The 21,921-nt window shown below is 39.8% G+C and overlaps 1 protein-coding gene across 13 annotated transcripts in view; it reads left to right on the top strand.

Moving 5' to 3' along the window:
• The window catches only part of NPAS3 (neuronal PAS domain protein 3), a 625,682-nt gene that overhangs the window by 127,115 nt on the left and 476,646 nt on the right, over positions 1-21,921 (top strand). For 4 of the 13 annotated variants that reach the window (XM_028720997.2, XM_028721020.2, XM_028721002.2 and 1 more), the window contains one exon: positions 10,371-10,491. The exons of the other annotated variants lie outside the window; for them this stretch is intronic. In XM_028720997.2, the coding sequence (XP_028576830.1) occupies positions 10,371-10,491 (121 nt within the window). The remainder of the gene's footprint in view (positions 1-10,370; positions 10,492-21,921) is intronic. 13 annotated transcript variants of the gene reach the window in all.

Genomic DNA, 21,921 nt, shown 5'->3' with positions numbered 1-21,921 from the left:
AACAAGTGTTTGCCTAGTTGACAGGCATTTACATAGTTGACAACTGTGAAAGAATTCATTCTTCTTCTTCTTTTAATAAAAATAATGATTAAAAATGGAGGCCACAATGTAGAATTTGCTAGAGATACATGAATTGTACCCCAATCCTTAAAAATTTGCAAAGTAATAGCCCTTCAACATCAGTAATCATCTGCATTATCTCATGCTGAACTTGGTTAATGGTAGACATTTATTTGTTAGAACAGGGAACTCCCCATTTACCTGGGGGTTACGTTCTGAGGCAACACACATTTAAGTGAAAATGTATATTGGGAACACCATTGAAGCAGCCTGCAAACACCACAGTCACTGCCTTCAAATCTCCTTGCCCAAACTCCAACTCAAAGGCCACAAACGATGCAAGGGCTCTTGGGATTGCACTTGCAAAGGCTTGTGGGATTGCTAGATGCTATTTACGCATCATTTTTGCCCTTTCTGCACTCTTTAATGGCCGTTTTCTCCCTTTTTGCTAGTCACTTCTGGGTTTGCGGTGCTGCACGCATGCACAGTCACAAACATATTGAACGCATGTAAAATGGTTGTTGCCTGTACTGTAAAACTTAAGGCCAATTTCTACTATATGTTATCAAAGGGGCAATGTTGCTGCTTTCTGTGGCTAAATGCCCCATCTGTCTAATGGTGATTGAATAATAGCATCATAAGTAGCATGTGGCTCACTTGAGAAGTTCAAATATCAATGTTTGGTTTCAAAAATTCTGATGTCTAAGAGTAGATTACAGTGGTACCTCGGGTTAAGTACTTAATTCATTCCAGAGGTCCATACTTAACCTGAAACTGTTCTTAACCTGAAGCACCACTTTAGCTAATGGGGCCTCCTGCTGCTGCCACGCCGCCGGAGCACGATTTCTGTTCTCTTCCTGAAGCAAAGTTCTTAACCTGAAGCACTATTTCTGGGTTAGCGAAGTCTGTAACCTGAAGCGTATGTAACCCGAGGTACCACTGTACAGGAGAAACTAGGGCATGATGCAGGTTGGAGTACGGTTCCTGCAGATGCCTGTGCGTCACTTTAATAAATTGGTTTGCCACCTCCCACTTGGGGAGGGAAGGCTTTGAAGAAACTACACATGTGTATTCTTCAATCTTACCGGAAGCAGCATGTGAAAAAGTGCTTGCAACATTTATGGCTTTTATGTGCGCATGCTCACACACAAACACAGTATCTGCCAACTGGCCTGATCACTTGGCCAGTCTACACATCGGCTCTGCTGCTTCCCAGAAAACTCATGGTCTTATGGAAATAAAGATGCATGATTTGTCCATGCAGTTCAGTGCTATAATTTATACATTTCTGTATCTGTATGGGCTTTAGCAATCTGATAAAGTAGAAAATGAGCTTTCAGGATTTCTTTCTACTTGCTTTTTCTATTTTCTGCCTATTATTATTGTTGTAGTAGTCGTTAATAAACAGCCCTTCATTATGGAATCATAGAATTGTAGAGTTGGAAGGGACCCTAAGTGTCATCTAGTCCAACCCTTTGTAATGCAGGAATCCTGCCCATAGCCATCCCTGGGTGGGCACAAACCACCAACCTTCTGGTTAGCAGCCAGGCATACTGACTCATGGTGCCACATCCCATAGGCTCCCAGAATAGCTAATCAAACAAAATACAGCATATCACGCAACAACTGATAAAACATTACAAACCTCATATAAAAACATTCCAATCATAATTTTCAAGCTTCCCCTCCCTCCCAAATAAAGAATGCTTGAAAGTTATTACTAAAGATGAACTCTCTAATTTGGTTCTTACTATGTGGTTTTAAAGAAAAAATAGTGAAAGGAGCATAAGGAAATCAATACCGATTAGGTGAGTGATGCATATTATTTCCTCTTCCAAGTTTACAGCACAATTTCCTCTCCATAGGAAAGAGTGCAGCAAAAGCATCTCCTGAGAATTTTAACAAGTGAAGTTCTGGTTTTAAGCATTAACTTTTTACAGGTCTTTCCTAGGCACAAATAACTCAACACTTGTGCAGAAGAATGCCATCCGTATGGTTTCTTTTGAAAAAGCGACATAGGAGTTAGGAAGCAATGCAAACTCTTTGATAAAACAAAGCTGTAGTACAAGCAGTCACTTACTTAACTGTGTTGTTTATCAGGCTGTTAAATTGTCAGCTTTTCCTGTTGCCCTCTGCTTTATTGCGGTACCCATAGATGTTTCAGTGGCCCTTCAGGTCTTCTGCATTACTTCCAAATACTTTGGATTTAGCTCTGAAACCCACTTTTCAGATGATAAATGCATTCCATTGTTATGAAAGCAACCAACTATCCTTTGGCATAGAAGTCCTGCTGTTGGCTTTTGTGGTCCTTGGTTACTTTTAAAGAGACAATCTTTGTGGAGAGAGATAAAATTGGGGAATCTGCATAACAGCTCAGTAATTTAGCTCACTTGCTACCTGTTTTTGTAGGGGTTGCACACACTCGCTTGTTTTTTTATTCATAATTATATGCATAATTTATGTGCAATCACAGTTATGCAAAAGCATAGGAAAATAAGAAGCTTCTGCTTTCATTTGGAGTTACTGGGAAATAAGGCTCAATAAAACTTTCAAACAAAAGTTGCTGGACCTTTTTGTTGAAAATAAGTCCAGAAGGCTGAGCTTAATGTAACATGTGGCAGGTGGCCTGCATTTGCCTGGAGAATTCCTCTAGGGCAAGACAGCTCAGCAAACACATAAATCCTTTTTTCTCTGTTATCTAGTAGCACATTTAGTTGCCATGGGGATCTTATTTATGCAGCAGATCCTCTGCAGTTCAGTTTGTGCCTAAAGTTTAAACGTACAGCTGTTACGGTAAATGCTACATGGCAATATTTTCAAAACATCGCACCTTTGAACACTTTTTTTGATTGATTTTTGTTTTGTTTTTTCACATATCAAAACATCTATGTGATCAAAATAAGATATCATTTGCTACAGAACTTCAAAGATTAAGCTAAGCAGCGACTGCTGTTTACATTGTTTCATGATTATTTGGGGGAAGAAGAAAAAACTTTTTAATTTAAACATGGAGGTAGTCAGAAAGTACATAGGGTTGTCTTTGCATGAGTAGAATTCACTTCCACCTGTGTAATAAAATTGCTCGTTCTTCTCTACTCCTGTGCACCCTCAGAGCAGCTTGCGGGGCGGAGGGGGGAAACAGGAAGCACTGTTGAAACAGGCAAGAGTGAATTTGCATACGCAACATTGGATGCAACCTATAAGGAATGTAGCCAATGAACTGCATCCTTTAGCTCAGTGACTTTTTGCTGTGCGCTAGAACTTCTGCTATCTCTCCTCTTCCTACGTGCCCCTCCCTCAGTATTTTCTAGGTTTTCCTCCAACCCAGCAGAGAAGATTAGCAGAGGATGCAGGAGAGAACGAGGGGAAGCTCCTATTGTACATGTAGAAGCAAGCTGCTTGGATATGGCCCTAGGTTTTTGGAGATGGGCAAGACCGGTCAATTGTTTTAACTTGTTTTAAGATTGTATTTTTACATTGTTAAAACCCACCCTGCTGCCTTATAGCGAAGGGCAGGTAAGCAATTCAGCATCAATAAATATCCTAAAATGAGGCAAAATCTAGTCTTCTGTGCGCATGGAAGTCAGGTTAACATGGCTAACATGGAATACATTCCCACCACCCCTGACCATTGGCTGTACAAGCTGGGGCTGATCAAAGTTGGAGAGACAGGTTTGGGGAGTACTGATGTACTACAGCCACTAGGAGTCCCAGGCTATGAAATTTGGGTTCTTTTTAAAAAGCAAGTCTCTAGTTCTCCTAGAAATAAAGTTACAAAGCAAAATGGGCAGTTACCCTTCTAAGTGATTTTTTGTGAGATGTGCCAGCCTGGCTGCTTCCACCTTTTAGTGTTCTTAGCCAATGAGTGAAATCAGAGTTGTGATTGATGAATGAGTCTTTTGGACACAAGCTGCTGTTTCCTTCTTACCTGTATGCTCTTTTCTTTCCTGCTTCTGTAAAGTAAATAAATAAGATAATATTGCAAAAACAGTAATCACAGAAAAATTCACAAAACTTAGTTCAGATAGGATCTAACTCCTAATCACCTAAGATCTATAATCTCTAAGAAGATGGATTCTGGAGGTGCTGATACTATGCATGTATGTTAGCATTGTCCTCAAGTCCAAACTTTTTGGCAAGATATGCTTCACATAATGAGTTATTGAATACTCTTGTCTCCAAAAAGGGCTCTTGATTATTTGAAAGGAATTATTAGTGAGTAACACTGGAAAATTGCAACTTCCTTGCTATCAGCCATTAGATTAAACAAAATTAAAAAATTCCTTCCACTAGCACCTTAGAGACCAACTAAGTTTGTTATTGGTATGAGCTTTCGTGTGCGTGCACACTTCTTCAGATACACTGAAACAGAAGTCACCAGACCCTTATATATAGTGAGAGGGTGGGGAGGGGTATTACTCAGAAGGGTGATGGGAATGGATGATTGGCTGATAGGTATGGTAAACCTGTTGACCACTGTTAACGACAGCAATTAGTCTCACAGGAAAAAGCAAGGGTGAGATGGCTAAAAATAGCTTTTTGTTCTTAACTGGATCTTCTAAATCTCTAGTTAAAATACAATGATATGAGAAGGTTTTGACTAAGCTTGCGCAGGTCATACACTCAATAAAGTCATTGAAAGATGGAGCTTATTTACAAATCAATGGTTACATAATTTTATGATGCAAAACTGATGTAAAAAAATTGCAACTGTTCTTTTGAATTTTCTCTTTTTCTCTGCTGTCACCCCGTTCCTCAAATATCAAAAAGGCCTGCTTGGTAAAATTCATAAGATAATTTTGAATTTAGGCAGCAATATAGTGGAATACCTGCAAAATAAAATTTAGATCATCCCTTAGAAGCTTTGTGTACATGCTTTTCAGTGTCTCAATCCATATATGCTAAAACAGAAATTAAATATTAAGAATAATAATTATGAAATGCAATCAAGCTCATGCAGCTTTTCCAATTCATTTTTTTAAAAAGAAATTTGGTTTGCTTAGGAAAAGGAAAATGTGTTGGGACACAATTTATTTCAAAATAGGGTTTCATTTGTTGCTCATGGGATTAACTGTTTCAGTAATAATGTAAGCCCATATAGTCACCCTAATCTAGCTAGAGACCATAAATACACACTAGCAGTTTCTGCAGTCGTGATTCTTCAATGGGGAGTTGCAAATACAGCTCCCTTCTCTGATCCGCAGCCAGCACATTATTTGCAAAGTCCCTTTAAAAACAACAATAACCCACTGATCAGTTGTTGATGAGGGGGTAAGGGATCCAGTTCAGTTCCCCATGCTCCCTTTTCCCTGCCAATCTGCTGATCAATGGGATTCCAGCCTTTTCAAAATGGATATGCATTGCCCTGCCTGCTTTACACACACAGGTTCTGCTTTCAGGAAGGCTCATTTCATGCTGTAAGTATTCAAATTGGCTTGTTACCCATGGTGACCAAGGTTTTTACTAGAGTGTAGAGTTGCCATATGGCATGATTTTCTAGGTTTTGCCTAGGTTCTGGACATGTCATCCAGTGCCTGCTTTTGATCATTAGTGGGTCTGGATTCTCAGTTTTCATTTCATTTCTTTCTAAAATAAAACAGGTCTTTAGACTTTACAGAAATGGGCAAAATAACTTGCCAGAATGCTCACATTGAGGTGTGCTATTACATTCTATTATTTTTATTTTATTTTTGTTTAACGTAAAAATATATCTCAGAAACTTATCACTAGTTTATGAGGTGAACAGCACAACCCTATGAATGTTTATTTTGAAGCCCAGCTGTGTACAGTGGGGCTTACTCTCTGGTAAGTTAGTATAGGATTACAGCCAAAAATAATGGGTAGAACCCAATTGTGCCTTTCTGTTTGCAGAATGGTTTTACTAATGAAAAGAAGGGAATGTGATTTCCGTACTCACTCAGAACAGCATGGAAAGTGACATGGGAGGTGGAAGGGTACATCAGGGAAAATGGCCTCATCTCTTCTCCTATTGGAAGAGGTCTCTGCTAGATCAAAGATTCTTCCATTAACAGAAGGACTTTTATTTTTAGATACAAACCAGTAAGAATGATATGACCCTAAACAAAGAATATAAACATTTAGTGAATCAACACCTAAATTAGGTGGAACAACAGTTTCCCATTAATGATTTTTATAAATTCACAATGTAATCCATGCTTTTTGACTGCAGACCTTCCAATTAACTCAAGGCAATATACATGCTTATCTTCAAAAAACAAGGCTATTTGGATATTAGGGTAAGAAGTGATGACTGACAAGGTCACCTGGTGAACTTCATTGTCTTCATGGGTCTTCCTTGGGTTAACCAAACCCTTTGACTACTGTACCACACTGGTTCTCTAGAATCTTTTCCCAAAATCCCACTGGGTGATAGTGAATTAAGTCATACTCAAATAGACCCATCAAGTCCATTCATTTCAATGAATATACTTTGAGTAGAAGTTAGATGGACATCATCCGCTATCTCCATAGATGGAGAACATCTCCATTATAAAATGCAACTGATCCCATCAAGTTCTGCTTAAGTTTTCAGTTTCCATGGCGGTATTGTGTTACCTAAGTTTCTATGAGGTATCTTTACTTCATTTCTTCATAAAAATAATTTCATTCTAAATTACTGTTTAAAGTAAGTAGTGATATAGGCAGCAGGCTTTTTAGCCTTCTAGATTTCTAATTTAGCCTTTTTACTTTAGTTAACCTAAATTTGATTTAGAATAAAGTTCTAATTGTAAAGTTTTGCACACTCGTTATTCATCTTCATTAGCAACCTGTTCATAGTCAGTATAATTCTGCAAACATTGATCTTATTTCCTGATCTTACACAAAAAAGATAATCACAAACATCCAGAGGACACAGGTTAAGGGTAGGGGGACTGCTGGAAGGGCAATAGATGGGCTAAATAAAGCTATCCAACTCAATGGCCATTAGATTCTCCTTGGGGCATTTTTGTTCCACCTGCTGAGAAAGACAGTGGCTCAGGCAAACTTTTATACATTGGTGTGGACAGGGCAAGTTACTGTTCACAGAAATGAGTTAAACCTTGCTGAGGCTTGAGCCTTATAGAGGCTGAGTGCTCTTTAGCTACACAGGCCTAGGAGGGGGAAAGAGATGTTTGTGGCTTTCATTGACGGTTTTATTGGTTTAAAGTGCAAAATAAAGCTTTCAAAGGCAATTGTGCTGCTGTGCCTGCTAATGATGTGATTGCTTTATGGGTCTCTAGCCTTAGGCCAGCTTGTCTATTTGACACCCTTTCTCTGTTTCTTACTTTTTTTGACAAAAGCTGTGAACATGTTTTTGGGATCCCTCCCCTCACCCCGCCGCAACCATGACAACCAGAAACTTTTAATTGAAATCTAAGATCTTCAGGAGTCTGTAGAAGCTGCTGTATTTATCATTAAAAGCCAGATTCCATCCTCCGTGATGTGGTCAGAGCTATACAGATTTCTTCAGCCCATGTTTGTTGATCATCAGGATTAGTTTGCCAGAGAAGAGATCAGGACCATGGTGGTTGTGGTGGCTTATAGGATGAACCTGGGGGAAAATAAACTTGGATGAAGCTGGTGACCTATGGCACATACTACTGTAGTATAAATCTTACTTAGGAAAGGGCATTAATAATGATCTTAGGGACATTTCTTTTTGGACTGTGATATCATTCCCATATTATGTGTTGTTAAAATTTTATTGTACGTTTATTCTTTAAAACTTGATTGCTCCCTGACCTTCCTTCAGCACCTCTGGGTACTAACTGGTAGTAGAACAGTATATAACTATTAAATAATAACTGAAAACCAAACAAACGAAGCACAACAGAAAGAAGAAAAATCAGGAAAAAAGAGAAAAGGACTATCATAAGAAAATAAAATATTAGTCGTCCCCCCCACAATAGACTATTGAAACAACTATTGAAATATCCCCTGCTCTACCCCCCCCCCCCAGTTTATGGCAAAATAGTGAGGGTGTTCATGAATTCCCATGAACCTGAAAGTTTACTGCATGATTAACCTGGTATCTGGGTTGGGTCATGGGTAGCAGTTTGAGGGGAAAGACTCTCCTCCTGCAAGAGAGGGGAGTGGTTGTGGTCGGGAGCCGGACTCCGCCTCAAGCAGGGGGGTTTGGCCCCTGCCTCCCACTCACCTGGCTGGCGCCCACGGGCAGGCACCCAACCAGGTGCCTAAATTGCTGCGGCGCCAGCCTTCCGGCCTCACTTTTCGTCATCCCGTCACGAGTCACAACTTTCGATAAAGTTGTGGCCTTTTCTTGCCCATTAACCTTATATCACGTGTCCTTGTGTTTTCATTCCACTACGCAGGGATCGGGTCCTTGAACCACAACCAGGAGCCTTGGGAAAAGCCAGTAGTCAGGACTCAATCTGCAGGCTCTGCTGGATTCTGTTGGATTCATGACCTGCCCGACTCCATCACATCCCTTGAGCACCCTGCTTTGGGGCCCTATGTTGGCTACTGCCTGTGGAAGAACTTCAGATTCTATCCTCCTACCTGCTTGAAAGGAGGCTAGCTGTCTGTCATAGCATGACCTGCTCCCCTGCTACCACCAAATTAGCAGCACTCTTTTCCATCAGTGGAAACTGGCAAAGAGGGTCCTGAGCTTCATTCTCACCATCCTCCATCAACAATATCACAATAGTAACCAAATTAGACCTATCGTTTTAAGAGGGTTCTTGTATAAAAATATAATATTTCACTCATCATCTTGGAAATGCCTTTGCCTTTATTTGTTCCTTGATCGACCTCAGATCTTCAGATCTCTGTATTCCTCTGTCATTTGTAGATTATGAGTTTCTTGTAGACAGGCATATTATTATTGCCCCAAGTTCAGACCTTACATCTGGCAATATAAAATGTCATACCATATGTTATAATTCACATACTGTGTCAAATACTTTGCTGAAGTCCAAATTGTCCAAATTGCCCACAAGAAAAACTCTTTTTGAAAGGTTAGCAGTTCAGAAAGCAATGATTTGCCTTTGGTAAACCATTTGACATTCTGATTCCTTTAATTTCTTTAAGTCATTTTTCTTTTTACAAATGTAGGATGACAACAGGGAAACAGAGTAAAGCATGAAAAATAAATAAGGTAGCATTTAAGTATATGAATGGGGATATATTATTTTTTAAAAAAAAAATTGTGATGGTTGTGCTACATTGACTTTATTACCTTTTGAAAACATTGCTTAAGTTATATGCCATGCATTATTCTTCCGACATAATAAATTAGGTTGCATTTTATTCAAATTAAATCAGATTACATCAAACATAGTAGGAAAACCTGGGACTGATGTCAGGGGATTTCTGAATGCAGGTACAGAAGAAGGAAAAGAGATTCTCATGTCACTTTCAGACATGCCAGGCACCTACCACTATGTTTACCAAAGTATTGCTGCCTTTGTTTGCTGCCAGTAAATGAAGTTAATCATATAAAAATCAGCACTTGGAAAGAAGTGTGTGTATCTGAAAGAATTATATGACTGTAAAATAAGTTTACAGAGCAAATTACAAAAGATATAACAGCATTAATCAACACGGGCATGTAAGATCGTATAATCACCTTATTGTAAATGCTAGCAAACTTACTTGGATAATACTTGTAGGCTGCACACATTTGCCTTGGAGAAAATCCCATTGAACTCTGTGGGATTTATGTCTAGGTGGATATGCATAGGATCAGTCTGCTAACTTATTTTTATAGTCCTGTTATTATTTTCTAAACCAGTCAACCCCAAAACAGTGGACCTGCAAAGATTCTTGAAATTTGAAAATAAACTAGTTGGTAATCCTGAATTCAAAGGGATGCCTTATGTTCAGCTGTCTAAACTCTAGTTGAAATAAGTTTGTTCCATTTAAGTCACCTTGAAATCAGTGGGTCTCAATGATTCATCAGAAAAGAAATGCCTTGTCAGAGAATTGAGCATGGTTGTCAAGAAAGTAAAAGCCCTCTGCCCCCACCTTCTTCTTACTGATTATTCCTCAGTTTTGCAAGTTCCTGACAGGTGCCACTTCTGAATAAGAATTTGTGTGCAGCAGCATGTTTCAACAGTTCAGAAGGCCTAAAAAATAACACTTGTTGCTGTAGAATCTTTCAGCTCCTGATTAGCGCCCTGATCTGTTTTTTGATTGTAGAGGAATCCTCTATAAACCTTTCTGTGTCAAATCATTTCCAGTCCTGGACCTTCTGATAGGGGTCTGTTTTCTTCACCCTCAACCTGCTTGACCCTGTTCCCTTGCCCTTGACTCCCATCTTCCCTTGTTTGCTTTTTGCCCTCTCCTAGGGACTACTACTGACCCACCAGCCTATGCCTGCTTGACAGTGGTAATTGCCTCACCCAGAAACCCATGCCTGATGGACCCTTCCAACATGGGCCAGCTGCCAGCCTCAGTCTCCCAGTATAGGTAGGCAATTGATGTTGTCCATGTTATGACAGTCTCCTAAAGTAAGCCAACCAATGAGAACAGGTAGAAAGTGAATGGATGGTTTGCAGGCACGCCTGGGATACACCTGGGAAGGTGTGGTCATCTTATAATGTGCTTTATGGGACAATTTAGGAGAACAATCTGGGTTGCATATGTGAGTGAATGGGGATTGATTTTGCATTATCTTGAGAAGTGAGGCTGTAAATTTCTCTGCCAGACTGCATGTGATGGGCTGTGGCAAGAGGAACCTGGCAACCTTCAAGGACTTCTTGAAATGGCTTAACCAGTTTGCTGTATATTTTGATCATTAATATTGTTTGGATCCTGACTTTGGCACTGTTCAATGGAGCATTTTCTGAATGGACCTCTGAGCAGAGGAAACTCCTGCCAGCAGAAGTGAGGAGGGCTGCTTCCTCCAGTTCCCACCTCATTCCTTTGCATCCTCAGAAACTCTGCCGTCTTTGAAACACTGAGAAGGTGCAGGGTGAGGCAGAAATTGGCAAAAACCACCTCCCCTTCCACTTCTGCCAGCAGGTCTCTCTGAATAAGAGACTTTCCATGAATAGAAGGACCACTCCTGCTCTTCGAAGGCTAAGGTTGGACCAATGTGCTCGTTCTCATTATTAAATGAAACCTATTTACTGATTTATCTTGTTTTCTCTGTCAACAAATGAAGCTGCACCATAGCAAGTCTGACTGTTAGTCCAGCCAGCCCAGTATTGTTTTCTGACAAACTGGGGGTCTCCCAAGGTCTCAGGAAGAAGCTTTTAAGGCTAACTTCCTGGAAATGATAGAGGTTCATGCTGGGTCATTCTATATTCAAAGCACAAGCTCCTCCATTGAGCTGTGGGCTCTTCCGCTTTGTTTCAATGTTCCAGTAGTTGAAAGCTTAACATTTTTAATAGTTCAAGTTATTTCATGTTGGGAATAATATTACAGGTCAATTTAATATTGCAACGGGGGTGAACTAAATAGCCAGGTACAGAGCAATATAGTTGAACATTGCAGAACTAAGCCTTTAGACATGTTTAAATTATCCTGTTGTCTCTTTCTTTACAGGCTTTATTTCATCCCCACACCTTTCTTTTCCTCCCAAGTGAATATATGATTCTTTTGTTTGTGTTTTGGCGAGTTACTGAGACTCACATTTTGCCTAGGAAGAAAAAAACAGAGAAGCTTACTTTGCAGTGAGCTTTTGCTTACAGTGAGCACTGTTGCTAAATCTGTTTTCTGGATGAGACTGTTGAAAAGATCCCTTAGTTTAAAAGATTTGGAGTAGCCTTTGATTTGGGCCATTTTAGAGCTTGAATTTGTGCTGTGAATTTGGATTGCTGTGCCAGCTGTGTTCAGTCATTTTATACAATATGTTGGTCCTATATGTCCACGCTGAAAGAAATATTTTGTTGTCCTTACATTCTAAGTCCTGGGGTATATTTTTTAAAAAAATTATTTATCCTCCTCCATTTTTAGTCACATTTTTGTTGCAAATTATTCCAACAATTGAGAATAAAATATAACATTTAGCTGAACCACAGTTTATTAGGGGAAAGGTACTGACATTATTTAAATTATTCTGAAAGCCTTTTTCCTATGTGTGCTGAAAAATTACCCTTTTCCTTAAAAACAACAACTCCCCTTTGGGTTGTTGCTGCTGCTGCAAAAACTGTTTCATTAAGAGCTTACGTTTTAGTGGTTACCTATTTATATTTTCGCAATACTTGTTAAAAATAGAACTAATCACATTGATAACTTAAGTAAAGTCAACACAGCTTTTTTGGAAGATCTGTTTATTTTTCAGCTGTTGATTGAGTGATATAGTACTTTCTTATTGAAATGAAGACCCTGTCCCTTTTGGCATTGATTCCAAATCTTTGGCTACAAAGATATATTTCCTTCGAAAACATTAATGATGTCATGTTTCTCTAGGAATGTGTAGGTTGTAGAACATTGCATGAAGTATGTTGAGATTCCAAGGAGTTGATTGTGTGCGGCTCTACTAGAGTCCAAAAAACTGATGCTATAAACGTATAAAAGCATTCAGAAATATAAAGCCTTATAAAACCCTCAAAACTTGCACCAAAGTTCTACTGAATCTTAAATAAGTCAGTCATTTGGGCTGCCAACAAAATAAAATGTCAGTTCAAAACAACAGTCAAATAATAACTCACCTTTGCCTGATCTATATATTCTGTTCTTAACTTTCATGTGAACAATGTAGTGAAAGTTCTTTCTTTCTTTGTTTAATGTACGTATTATATCATAATGATCAGGAGGTATTATTGATATAATGTACGTATTATATCATTATTATCAGGAGGCAATGGGGAATTGTGCTTTTTTCCTGCCCTAATTTGAATAAAATCAACTACAGCTTCAAGTGTTGTTTTTAAAATTTTCAATATATAAACATTCTGCTACAAGGGCAAATGTCACTTATTCACTCCCATTGACATAATTAACTCAAGTTCAAAGTACTAACAATTTTTAATTTTTGCGTAGCTATTGCACAATTTTGGAAAATGTAAAAATTGTTGCTTAGTTTTTAAACCTGATGCTTATAATCACTGCTTCTTTTGCAGTGAACTTTCATTTGAATGGCAAAGCAAAAAAAACCCTGTATGGTCATGTACGTTCCATTGTGTTTAATGGAATAATTAGTAAAATGCAATGGAAACGATGTATTATCAGGTCTGGATTTGTAGTGAATGTCATCTGGACAGTGAAGCCCAACTTTGATTGTTCGACTTATCTAATGCATGCTATGGCTTTTATATCTATTGGCTGCAGTTAGAAACTGGACTGATGGAAGCTAGTTTAAGCTGAATGGAAGACAAAGATTGTTGTCAGCAAAGCTCTGTTATAAAGACAACACTTCCAGTGTTTAGTTTTGCCCCCCCTGGTCTTTTAGGCTTTCCCCCTTACAGTTAAAGTAACCCTTACTGATAGCAGTTCCACATAGGAAGGAACAAAATGGCCCTGCCCATGTGATATGCATGTTCCCAGAGCAGTTTGGAATCATAGCATGGAGAAGTGGCTCCCATACTGCTGTGTCCTACCATCCAAATTTTTCCAACCCAAAACTAGAACATGTGTCTTTCGGGATGCACTCCCAGGTGAGTCATGTGACTCACGCCTTGCTCTTGCTCCAGAAAAGCACTTTTTTGGGATGGAGAACATGATGCGAGAGCGCGGCTCCCAAAGTGGCTTGCACAAGTAAACAGGATAATAATACCTTTCTTGTCAATGTACAATGTACAACCTGTGTACAATGAAATTAACCAAGCCTAACTGAGCCTCCCCCCCAAACATGCAATCTCATTGCACTCTGTGTGCTTATCGCACAACACACCACCTCGCAAGTCAGTTTGCGCTATGTTATTTTCCGTTCAACAGCCTAACAGCCCATGGAGAGAAGCTATTTTTTAGCCTGTTGGTACGACTGATTATACTTCTATATCTCTGGCCTGAGGGTAGAAGATTAAAGAGGTGCTGGCCGGGGTGTGAGTCATCCCTGAGAATGTTTTCTCTCCTAAGGCAATGATCCCTTGCAGTGTCATCTAGCGGACTCAAGGACATAATTCCCCAGTCTCTCCAGATGTCCTGCTTTTTCTGGGGCACTTGGAAAGTATGCTGCGTTTAAGTGTGTACACGTGCCCTTAGACTTTGGACTTCTACTAGTGCAATTTTATGCATGTCTACCAAGGGGTAAAGTCCCACTGAATTCATTTGGGCCTATTCTCAGGTAGCTGAGAATAGGATTGCAGTCTTAATTGCACAATATGTAGCTTGTTGTTGTTGTTTAGTCGTGTCCGACTCATCGTGACCCCATGGACCAGAGCACGCCAGGCACTCTTGTCTTCCAATGTGTAGCTACTTTGTTCAAATGGCCTTGAAATAACTGGAAACGTGTCAGGACACTTATCTGCCACTCTACATAAATAAAAAAAGTCTACGTTGCTACTCAATTTATTGTTTGCTGTAGCAAATAATTTCAAGTTGCATTGGTTCAGGCAATTTAAATTTTATGTTTAGCAGTCCTAGTAGGTACTTGTTTCAGATGGTAGCTAGCTCTGTACATTTGGAGGTTGGAAATTATATGGATTTTTACTCTACTTTTTACCGCTTTAAAACTCCTGGGTGTGTTTGCATGGGAGTAAAACATTCAAGCCTCTTCAGCAGTTCGATCATTTACTAAGATTATTTCTTAATAATAGCCATAAACTTATACTTAAATGTTTTGGGAAGATGGGGAACTCCAGAGTTTTAAAGCAGATGGGTCTGAAACAATTATGTGCCACAGGGGCAGTGAGTAAATTCTGGCTTCCTCTGGGCATAAAGCCCTTTTCTAAGAGAACATGTAACCAAACAATCTAGGCAGTTTCTTGCATAAAACATGAGTGCATACCTGATTCCCATTGGGCAAAACTCTTATTAAATGCAATATATTGTTGTTGAGAAGAAGCAGGAAAAATATCGTATAAAAATAGCCACAAAAATCTCTCTCGCACAGTTTGGCTTAGGTTTAGATTTACCATTCTGAAGTCCTTTTTTTAAAACATATAAATGTGTGCAAATGGTGTTGGCTGGTAGACTCTCCATATCTTTGCAGACCATTAGGTGGCATCCAGCTCAAACAGAGAAGTTCCTGCTTCTTCCTCTTTTAGAACCTGAAACCATCAAGAGAAAGGGTTATTATTATTATTAATATATTTATACCACTCCTTTTTTCCTGACAGGGACTCAAGGCAGCTTACAGATAAAATCAGAACAGTTAAAAAGGGGGAGGTTTATTTTAAAAATCATTAATTGTTTAATTAAATATTAAAAATTAAAACTGTATATAAATATAGGAAATCCTTTAAAGCATACAGATAATTACAATAACAACAGCACCATGTGGCCACTTACCTGTATGAAAAAAAGCCACGTGAATGGGCCCACCTAAGAAGCCAGTTCAAAAATGGGTTCCCATTTCCCATGATAATTCTAATTGATGATTGCAGAAAGAATATCAATTTTTTATCTCTTAGGGATTACGTTTGCCAAGAATCGAGAGCCTCCTCTAGCGCTTGGCTCAGCATGAGAAATGAACTGCAGGCTTTTTTTTTTTATCAATGCATCTTCTCAGAAAGGTTTGAATGTGGTACGTTTGGCAAAAATCTAATATAGTCAACTATGTGGTTAAAAACACAATTTTGAAAAATAATCTATGATAGGGCACTATCCAGCACATGTGGAGAGAATGCTATTGTGCATCTGGCTAGTCATTGTCAAAACAGGGTGCTGGACTAGATAGGTAGGACTTTGATCTGATCCGGAAGGGATATTCTTATGTACTGCACCCAGGTAGATTTTTCTGTCATTACTTCAGATGTGTGCTATTTTTCAATCTTTGACAGATTAAACGATAGAAGCAGCTTCCAACAGAGACGTTTATTTAGTTTCTTCCTCTGTCTGTTTTCATCTCTTGAACAAAATAGCTTATTGCAGGTTAGCTTTGCCTATAAGAGTAGAACTGAGGCTGCTGTTACAAGAAGTCTTTTGTTTGGGATGTTTCCTGGCTGAGTGTACATGGGCACTTGCCGCTTGATCTTTGCTGTTCCATGAACGTCCATGGATCTGTCCTGAATAGTCAAGAGAAGCAGATCAAATTCTGGCTCCAGTAATAGCCCGAGTCTAATCTGCTGTTGTGTACATACATATTGTGTAATTATTGTACGTACAGGTGCCTACCCAATATTTTATTGTAGGCAAGCCACTACCTAGAAACAATTCCTTAATCTGTGAATGCAGAAATAGCATTTCGAACTGGAGAAATGGCTAAGGCTCAGTGGCAATGCACATGCTTTGCATTCAAAAGGTCCCAGGTTCAATCCTTGGGATGCTAAAATAAGGATGGAAACATCCCGTATGAAATCCTGGAGGCCAACCTTTACCAAGCTGGTGCCCTTCAAATGCTTTGGACTACAGCTCCCATCAACAGTCCAAATCCTTTGGAGGCCACCAGGTTGGCATTGCTTCTGTGGAGAATATTGAGCTAGATGAGCCGCTCAGTCAGTATAAGGCAACTTGCTGTGTTAGGTTTTTGACTTCACAAAAGAGCTCCAGTACACTGCTCTGAAACTGTCTGTGATAGTTTCGAAGTCATGTAGATAGTGATTAAAGGACTGAGAGTGTTAAAGCACGGTAATCAACACACAGCTCTCTAATATGTGGTAATTACTACCATTTTGTGATGTGAGCCCTGTTGCTTTCAGGTAAATGAACAATGTGCCAGATGGCAGCAGTTGCCAATTTATTGTGCATTTTATTGTGAGATTGGTTATAGCAATAAAGCTGGAATAACTAATTTGTGTTCTTTTTATTTTACCAATCATAGGGGGTTGGTTGAGAAAAGAGGGGTAGAGACTTTATGAAGGAATCCCAGTTCTGTGACAGTCACCTAGTTCTCTCTTGGTCTGTTTCTTTCTTGTTGTTGCTTTCTATTTGGCCAGTATAACTACTTCCTTTTTCAGCAGCTTGTTAGTTTTCTCTCTGTCCCGCTTCTGCAGTGAGAAGCATGTAAGGAAGAATGAAGTAAGGACAAGAACCACACAAAACTGGGCTTAAGCAGGCCACAACTTCATAAGGTAGAACAGGGATGGGGAACCTGATGCCCTACATAGGTTGTTGGACTTACAACTCCCAGGGTCCCTGACAATTTTCCATGCTGGCTTTGAGGTTGATGGAAGTCGGAGTTCAATATGGAACGGCATAGGTTCCCTATCCCGGAGCTAAAGTTTCCATGAACTAGCAGTGTAAGAGCAGGGACTAAGAAATAAGGGAACACACCTGCTGTCTTAAGAGCTCAGCCTGCTGGACTAAAGTGAAATGGAATGGCTAAAGATTGCAGATACATTACCCAGCCACCCATTGGGGAGGGAGATGCCATGCTAGTGACTGGAAGAAAGCTAGTCCATATCCTGGTCCCTAAGACATGTGGTATGTAAGGAACATGGTGGCATGTAAGGGACCCCACATGCATACCTCCTCCACCAGCTTGATTAGCTTTAAAAGAAGGTTGGAGAAATTAAGGGAGAATAAGGCTTTCAATGGCTACTAACCCAAATGGCTATGCCATGCCTTCCATGCTTGGAGGCAGTATGAATACCAATTGCTGGAAAGTGCAGGGCGGGGGGAGAGTGCTGTTTTGCTCAGGTCTTGCTAGTGGGCTTCTCATGGGCATAGAGAGAACCTGGTCTGTGCATGGTGTACAGAACATTGATCAGAGTCTATTTGCATCACTCACAGACAACCCTTTGGTCTTTGAGAAGTGGCAGTAGTCTCCTGAAGTTGCCATCCTCTTTTTGTTCATTATCCCAGCATAAACCTATTGAGCATCTGAGAGCCAAATTGTAATAATAGTATCATCATCATCATCATCATCATCATCATCATCATCATCATCATTATTATTTATACCCCATTCATCTGGCTGGGATTCCCCAGCCATTCTGGGCGGCTCCCAACAGATTAAAAACAGAATAAAACATCAAATATTAAAAACTTCCCTAAGCAGGGCTGCCTTCAGATGTCTTCTAAAAGTCAGATGGTTGTTTATTTCCTTGACATGTGATGGGAGGGCGTTCCACAGGGCGGGTGTCACCACCGAGAAGGCCCTATGCCTGGTTCTCCCCTGCCTAGAAATAATATTATACTGAGGATGCAATTGGTTTTGTAAAGAATTGCAATTTATTCTGGATATATTGTATACTTGTATTGTTGCTATTATTATTGTTTTTACAAATCACAGCTAAAGATTAATCAGTAGTTTATTTTAAATGTGAAACATGTTATTTCCTAAAATAGGTAGTAAATAAGCTATTGAAAGATGGAGGTATTTTCTAACCTTATTAGTCTACTTACCTATAAGTAGATAATAATTAAGATAAAGCCCATCGCTGTGTTAGTGCCAAGCTCAGCCATTCTGTCGTTTACAGTGCTTTGATTCTGCCTTAACTGAGAAGTTTGACAATAACAGCAATGGCAAACAGCAGGGCTCTGGCTCTTTAAGTGGCAGTAAAAAAATCTCCCAGTGTTTGCAAGTAGTTTTCTGGCAAGAAGAAGGATGATGGTATAATGCATCGCAAGAACAGAAGAATTGCCTTGTTTGATCAGACAAAGGTACTCCCAGCTCATTGTTCTGTTTCCAACAGTGCCAGTGAGAAGCTTCTAGGAGTTCACAAGCATCATATGAAGGTGATGACTGTCCCTTACTGTTTGTACGTCAGAGGTACAGTAGATAGCATCCGATCATGGAACTTCCAGTAGGACTGAAGTGATTTATCTTTTTATGGATTATAGTTATTGAAATTTTAAAATATGTGAAACAGGAAAATGGTATCAATACAAAAAAAAAGAGAGATGTATGTAGGCATAAAGAAAAAATAAAGCACCTGATGGAAATTACCCAAATAAAGATACTCGCCATACACTATATACAGGGACACCCTTAAGTTTCTGTTGTGGCCCTTACAATCTTAGGGAACTTGGTAAAATGGGTTTAATGAACACTTGTGCTTGGGCTTCCTTTTTGATGTTGGCACACCACATTAATTGGGGTCTCTTGTGCAATAGATGGGCTCTCAAGTTTTGAGTCGTCTACATATTCAGGAAATCCACAAAGACGTAGATGGTTTCTACAAGATATATTCCTCAGAATCCATGAACTTACCCTCCGAGTTGTGCTCCTGTAACTTCATAATGCACTTTAGTTTATCTTTCATTTTTTGATGCTAGGAAAGCCCTGATGTAGTTGTGTACCTTCAAATATACTAGGAGTAACTACAGTTCCCAAGTCAATTTTTAAACTTAGGACCAAGGCAAAATATAGTCTGGCATGCTAAAACAGACCTGCACTGCTTGTCTCTTACGGCTTGTGATTATTTGGACGACAGCCAAGGAACAGATCATCAGTCTGCAGAGAGAAAAAAGAAGTTGCTTGCATGTTACCTTGATACTTTTGGTATGATATAGCCTTAGCATGATGCTAACTTAGACTTGATCCAAGTTTGGTTTTGGATACTTAGAGGCTGCTGTTCCCTGTAGGTCAGTATTACTCCACCATTAGGCAAGGGGAGCTTCTATTTTGCTGGCTAGATAATTCATTGCCGCTGCCTTTACCACCATTGTTCTGTAGGTCAAACAAAGAACAGAGACTGACTTGACCAATCACAAAAAATACAGTATGGTGTAGTGGTTAAGAGCGGTAGTCTGCTAATCTGGGGAACCGGGTTCGCGTCTCCGCTCCTCCACATGCAGCTGCTGGGTGACCTTGGGCTAGTCACACTTCTTTGAAGTCTCTCAGCCTCACTCACCTCACAGAGTGTTTGTTGTGGGGAGGAAGGGAAAGGAGAATGTCAGCTGTTGAGACTCCTTCGGGTAGTGATAAGGCGTCATATCAAATCCAAACTCCCCTCTTCTTCTTCTTCTTCTTCTTCTTCTTCTTCTTCTTCTTCTTCTTCTTCTTCTTCTTCTTCTTCCTCCTCCTCCTCCTCCTCCTCCTCCTCCTCCTCCTCCTCCTCCTGTCTGCTAACAGGCTCCTGTTAGCATTTTTCTAGAGTGCTCTGAGATCTAAGCACATAGAAGCTGTGATAGTTTAGCACATTAGATCCCATCCCCACTTCTGCCCTCAAATTCTGTAGTTGCTTCATGTCTTGGACACTTCCGTTCAGATCACATTTTATATTTGTCAGGAATGTTTTAGAGCTATTATTCAGAGCCAGACACTGTCCTTCTTGGCAGAATATGCAGATAGTGATGATAATCAGCTTTGTGTTTTTATAAACAACTGTGCTACAAAAGTTGCATCTCCAAGTTTAGTTGACAGATGATAGCATAAGCAGAAAATATGTATTTCCTTTCTGTTTTATGTTTCTGAGAAATTTAACCCAATGGATGCAGGGTTTTTTCCCCTGAATCTCACCGTTCAGTATGCTGCATCTCACTCATATTATACTGAATCTCCAAGCATCAATCTGTAGCCTGGTCTGCCTCGGAATACCAGTTGCTGGGAACAACCCTTGGGGAGGGGCAATAGCTTAATGGCAGAGCAGTACCCAGGGGTTCGGGGTAGGGCTGGGAAGCCTTGTTATTCTGTGAACCGCCCTGAGACCTCTGGGTATATAGGGCAGTATACAAATTCAATAAAAAATAAAAAATAAATATCGTTTGAAACCCCTGATAGCCACTGCCAATCAGAGTGGAGAATACTAAGCTCGCTGGATGAGTGGTCTGGTTCCATATGTTTATGTGTTCAAGACCACATACAGTGGTACCTCGGGTTAAGTACTTAATTTGTTCCGGAGGTCCGTACTTAACCTGAAACTGTTCTTAACCTGAAGCACCACTTTACCTAGTGGGGCCTCCTGCTGCCGCCGCACCGCCGGAGCACGATTTCTGTTCTCAACCTGAAGCAAAGTTCTTAACCTGAAGCACTATTTCTGGGTTAGCGGAGTCTGTAACCTGAAGCGTATGTAACCTGAAGCGTATGTAACCTGAGGTACCACTGTATTGCTCTCATGTCTTCCTTGTTTCCCATATGCATCTGGTTGGCAACTGCAGGAAATAGGATGCTGAACTACATGGGCCTTTGGTCGAATCCAGCAAGACTTCTCTTACATTCATTATGCGTATTCAGAAGTATATTCCATTGGGCTCTCCCATTTACACTTAAGTAAAGTTAGAGAGTCTTGGAGAGCATTATGTTTTTAACATGATTTGTCTATAATAGTAGAACATTTCAGTAGGCCTGAATGAGACCACTTTTGGTCTCTGAGTCTCAAGAGTTACCCTTTGATCCCCTCAATGGCTTTGTGCTCAATGCAAAGCTTGCTGCCGCCATAGGTCACCATTACTGTAGTGTCTGCTAATATCACAAATTTACATCATGGCTGAATATCGAAGCATGCTGCCATATGAAAAAACATTTGAGACATTTCTTTTCCTTTCTTCTCCCATATTTTCCACAATAACCTCACATGCACCTCCTTTAGAAAGTAGCAGGGTGCTTTCTTCCATAACAGTGAGCCTTCAGTATCATCTGATATGGTTGGGTCAGGAGCTTCTTCATCTTGGAAATCAATTTTAAACAACAAATCTTATATAAAAATCTCATCAATTGGCACAAAACATTTATCACTATTTTGCATTGCTAAAATGTCTTGATTACTTAATGAGGCTAATTATAATCTTAAAATACATATCACTCTATTAAGATGGAGTGTTTTGTGAGATTGAAATGTGTTATTTGATATTACTTGGGTTCCTGTTAAATATTTTCTAAGAGGTCTCTTTCTGCGGCTTAAAGTTGTGCCTCTCTTATCCTTATTTACCATGGATAGTCCCTGTCTTCTGGCACTTGGTGTATTT

Source organism: Podarcis muralis, chromosome 1 (assembly GCF_964188315.1).
Source record: "Podarcis muralis chromosome 1, rPodMur119.hap1.1, whole genome shotgun sequence".
In the NCBI taxonomy this organism is placed as follows: domain Eukaryota; kingdom Metazoa; phylum Chordata; class Lepidosauria; order Squamata; family Lacertidae; genus Podarcis; species Podarcis muralis.
This window is presented reverse-complemented; position numbering and strand designations above follow the sequence as displayed.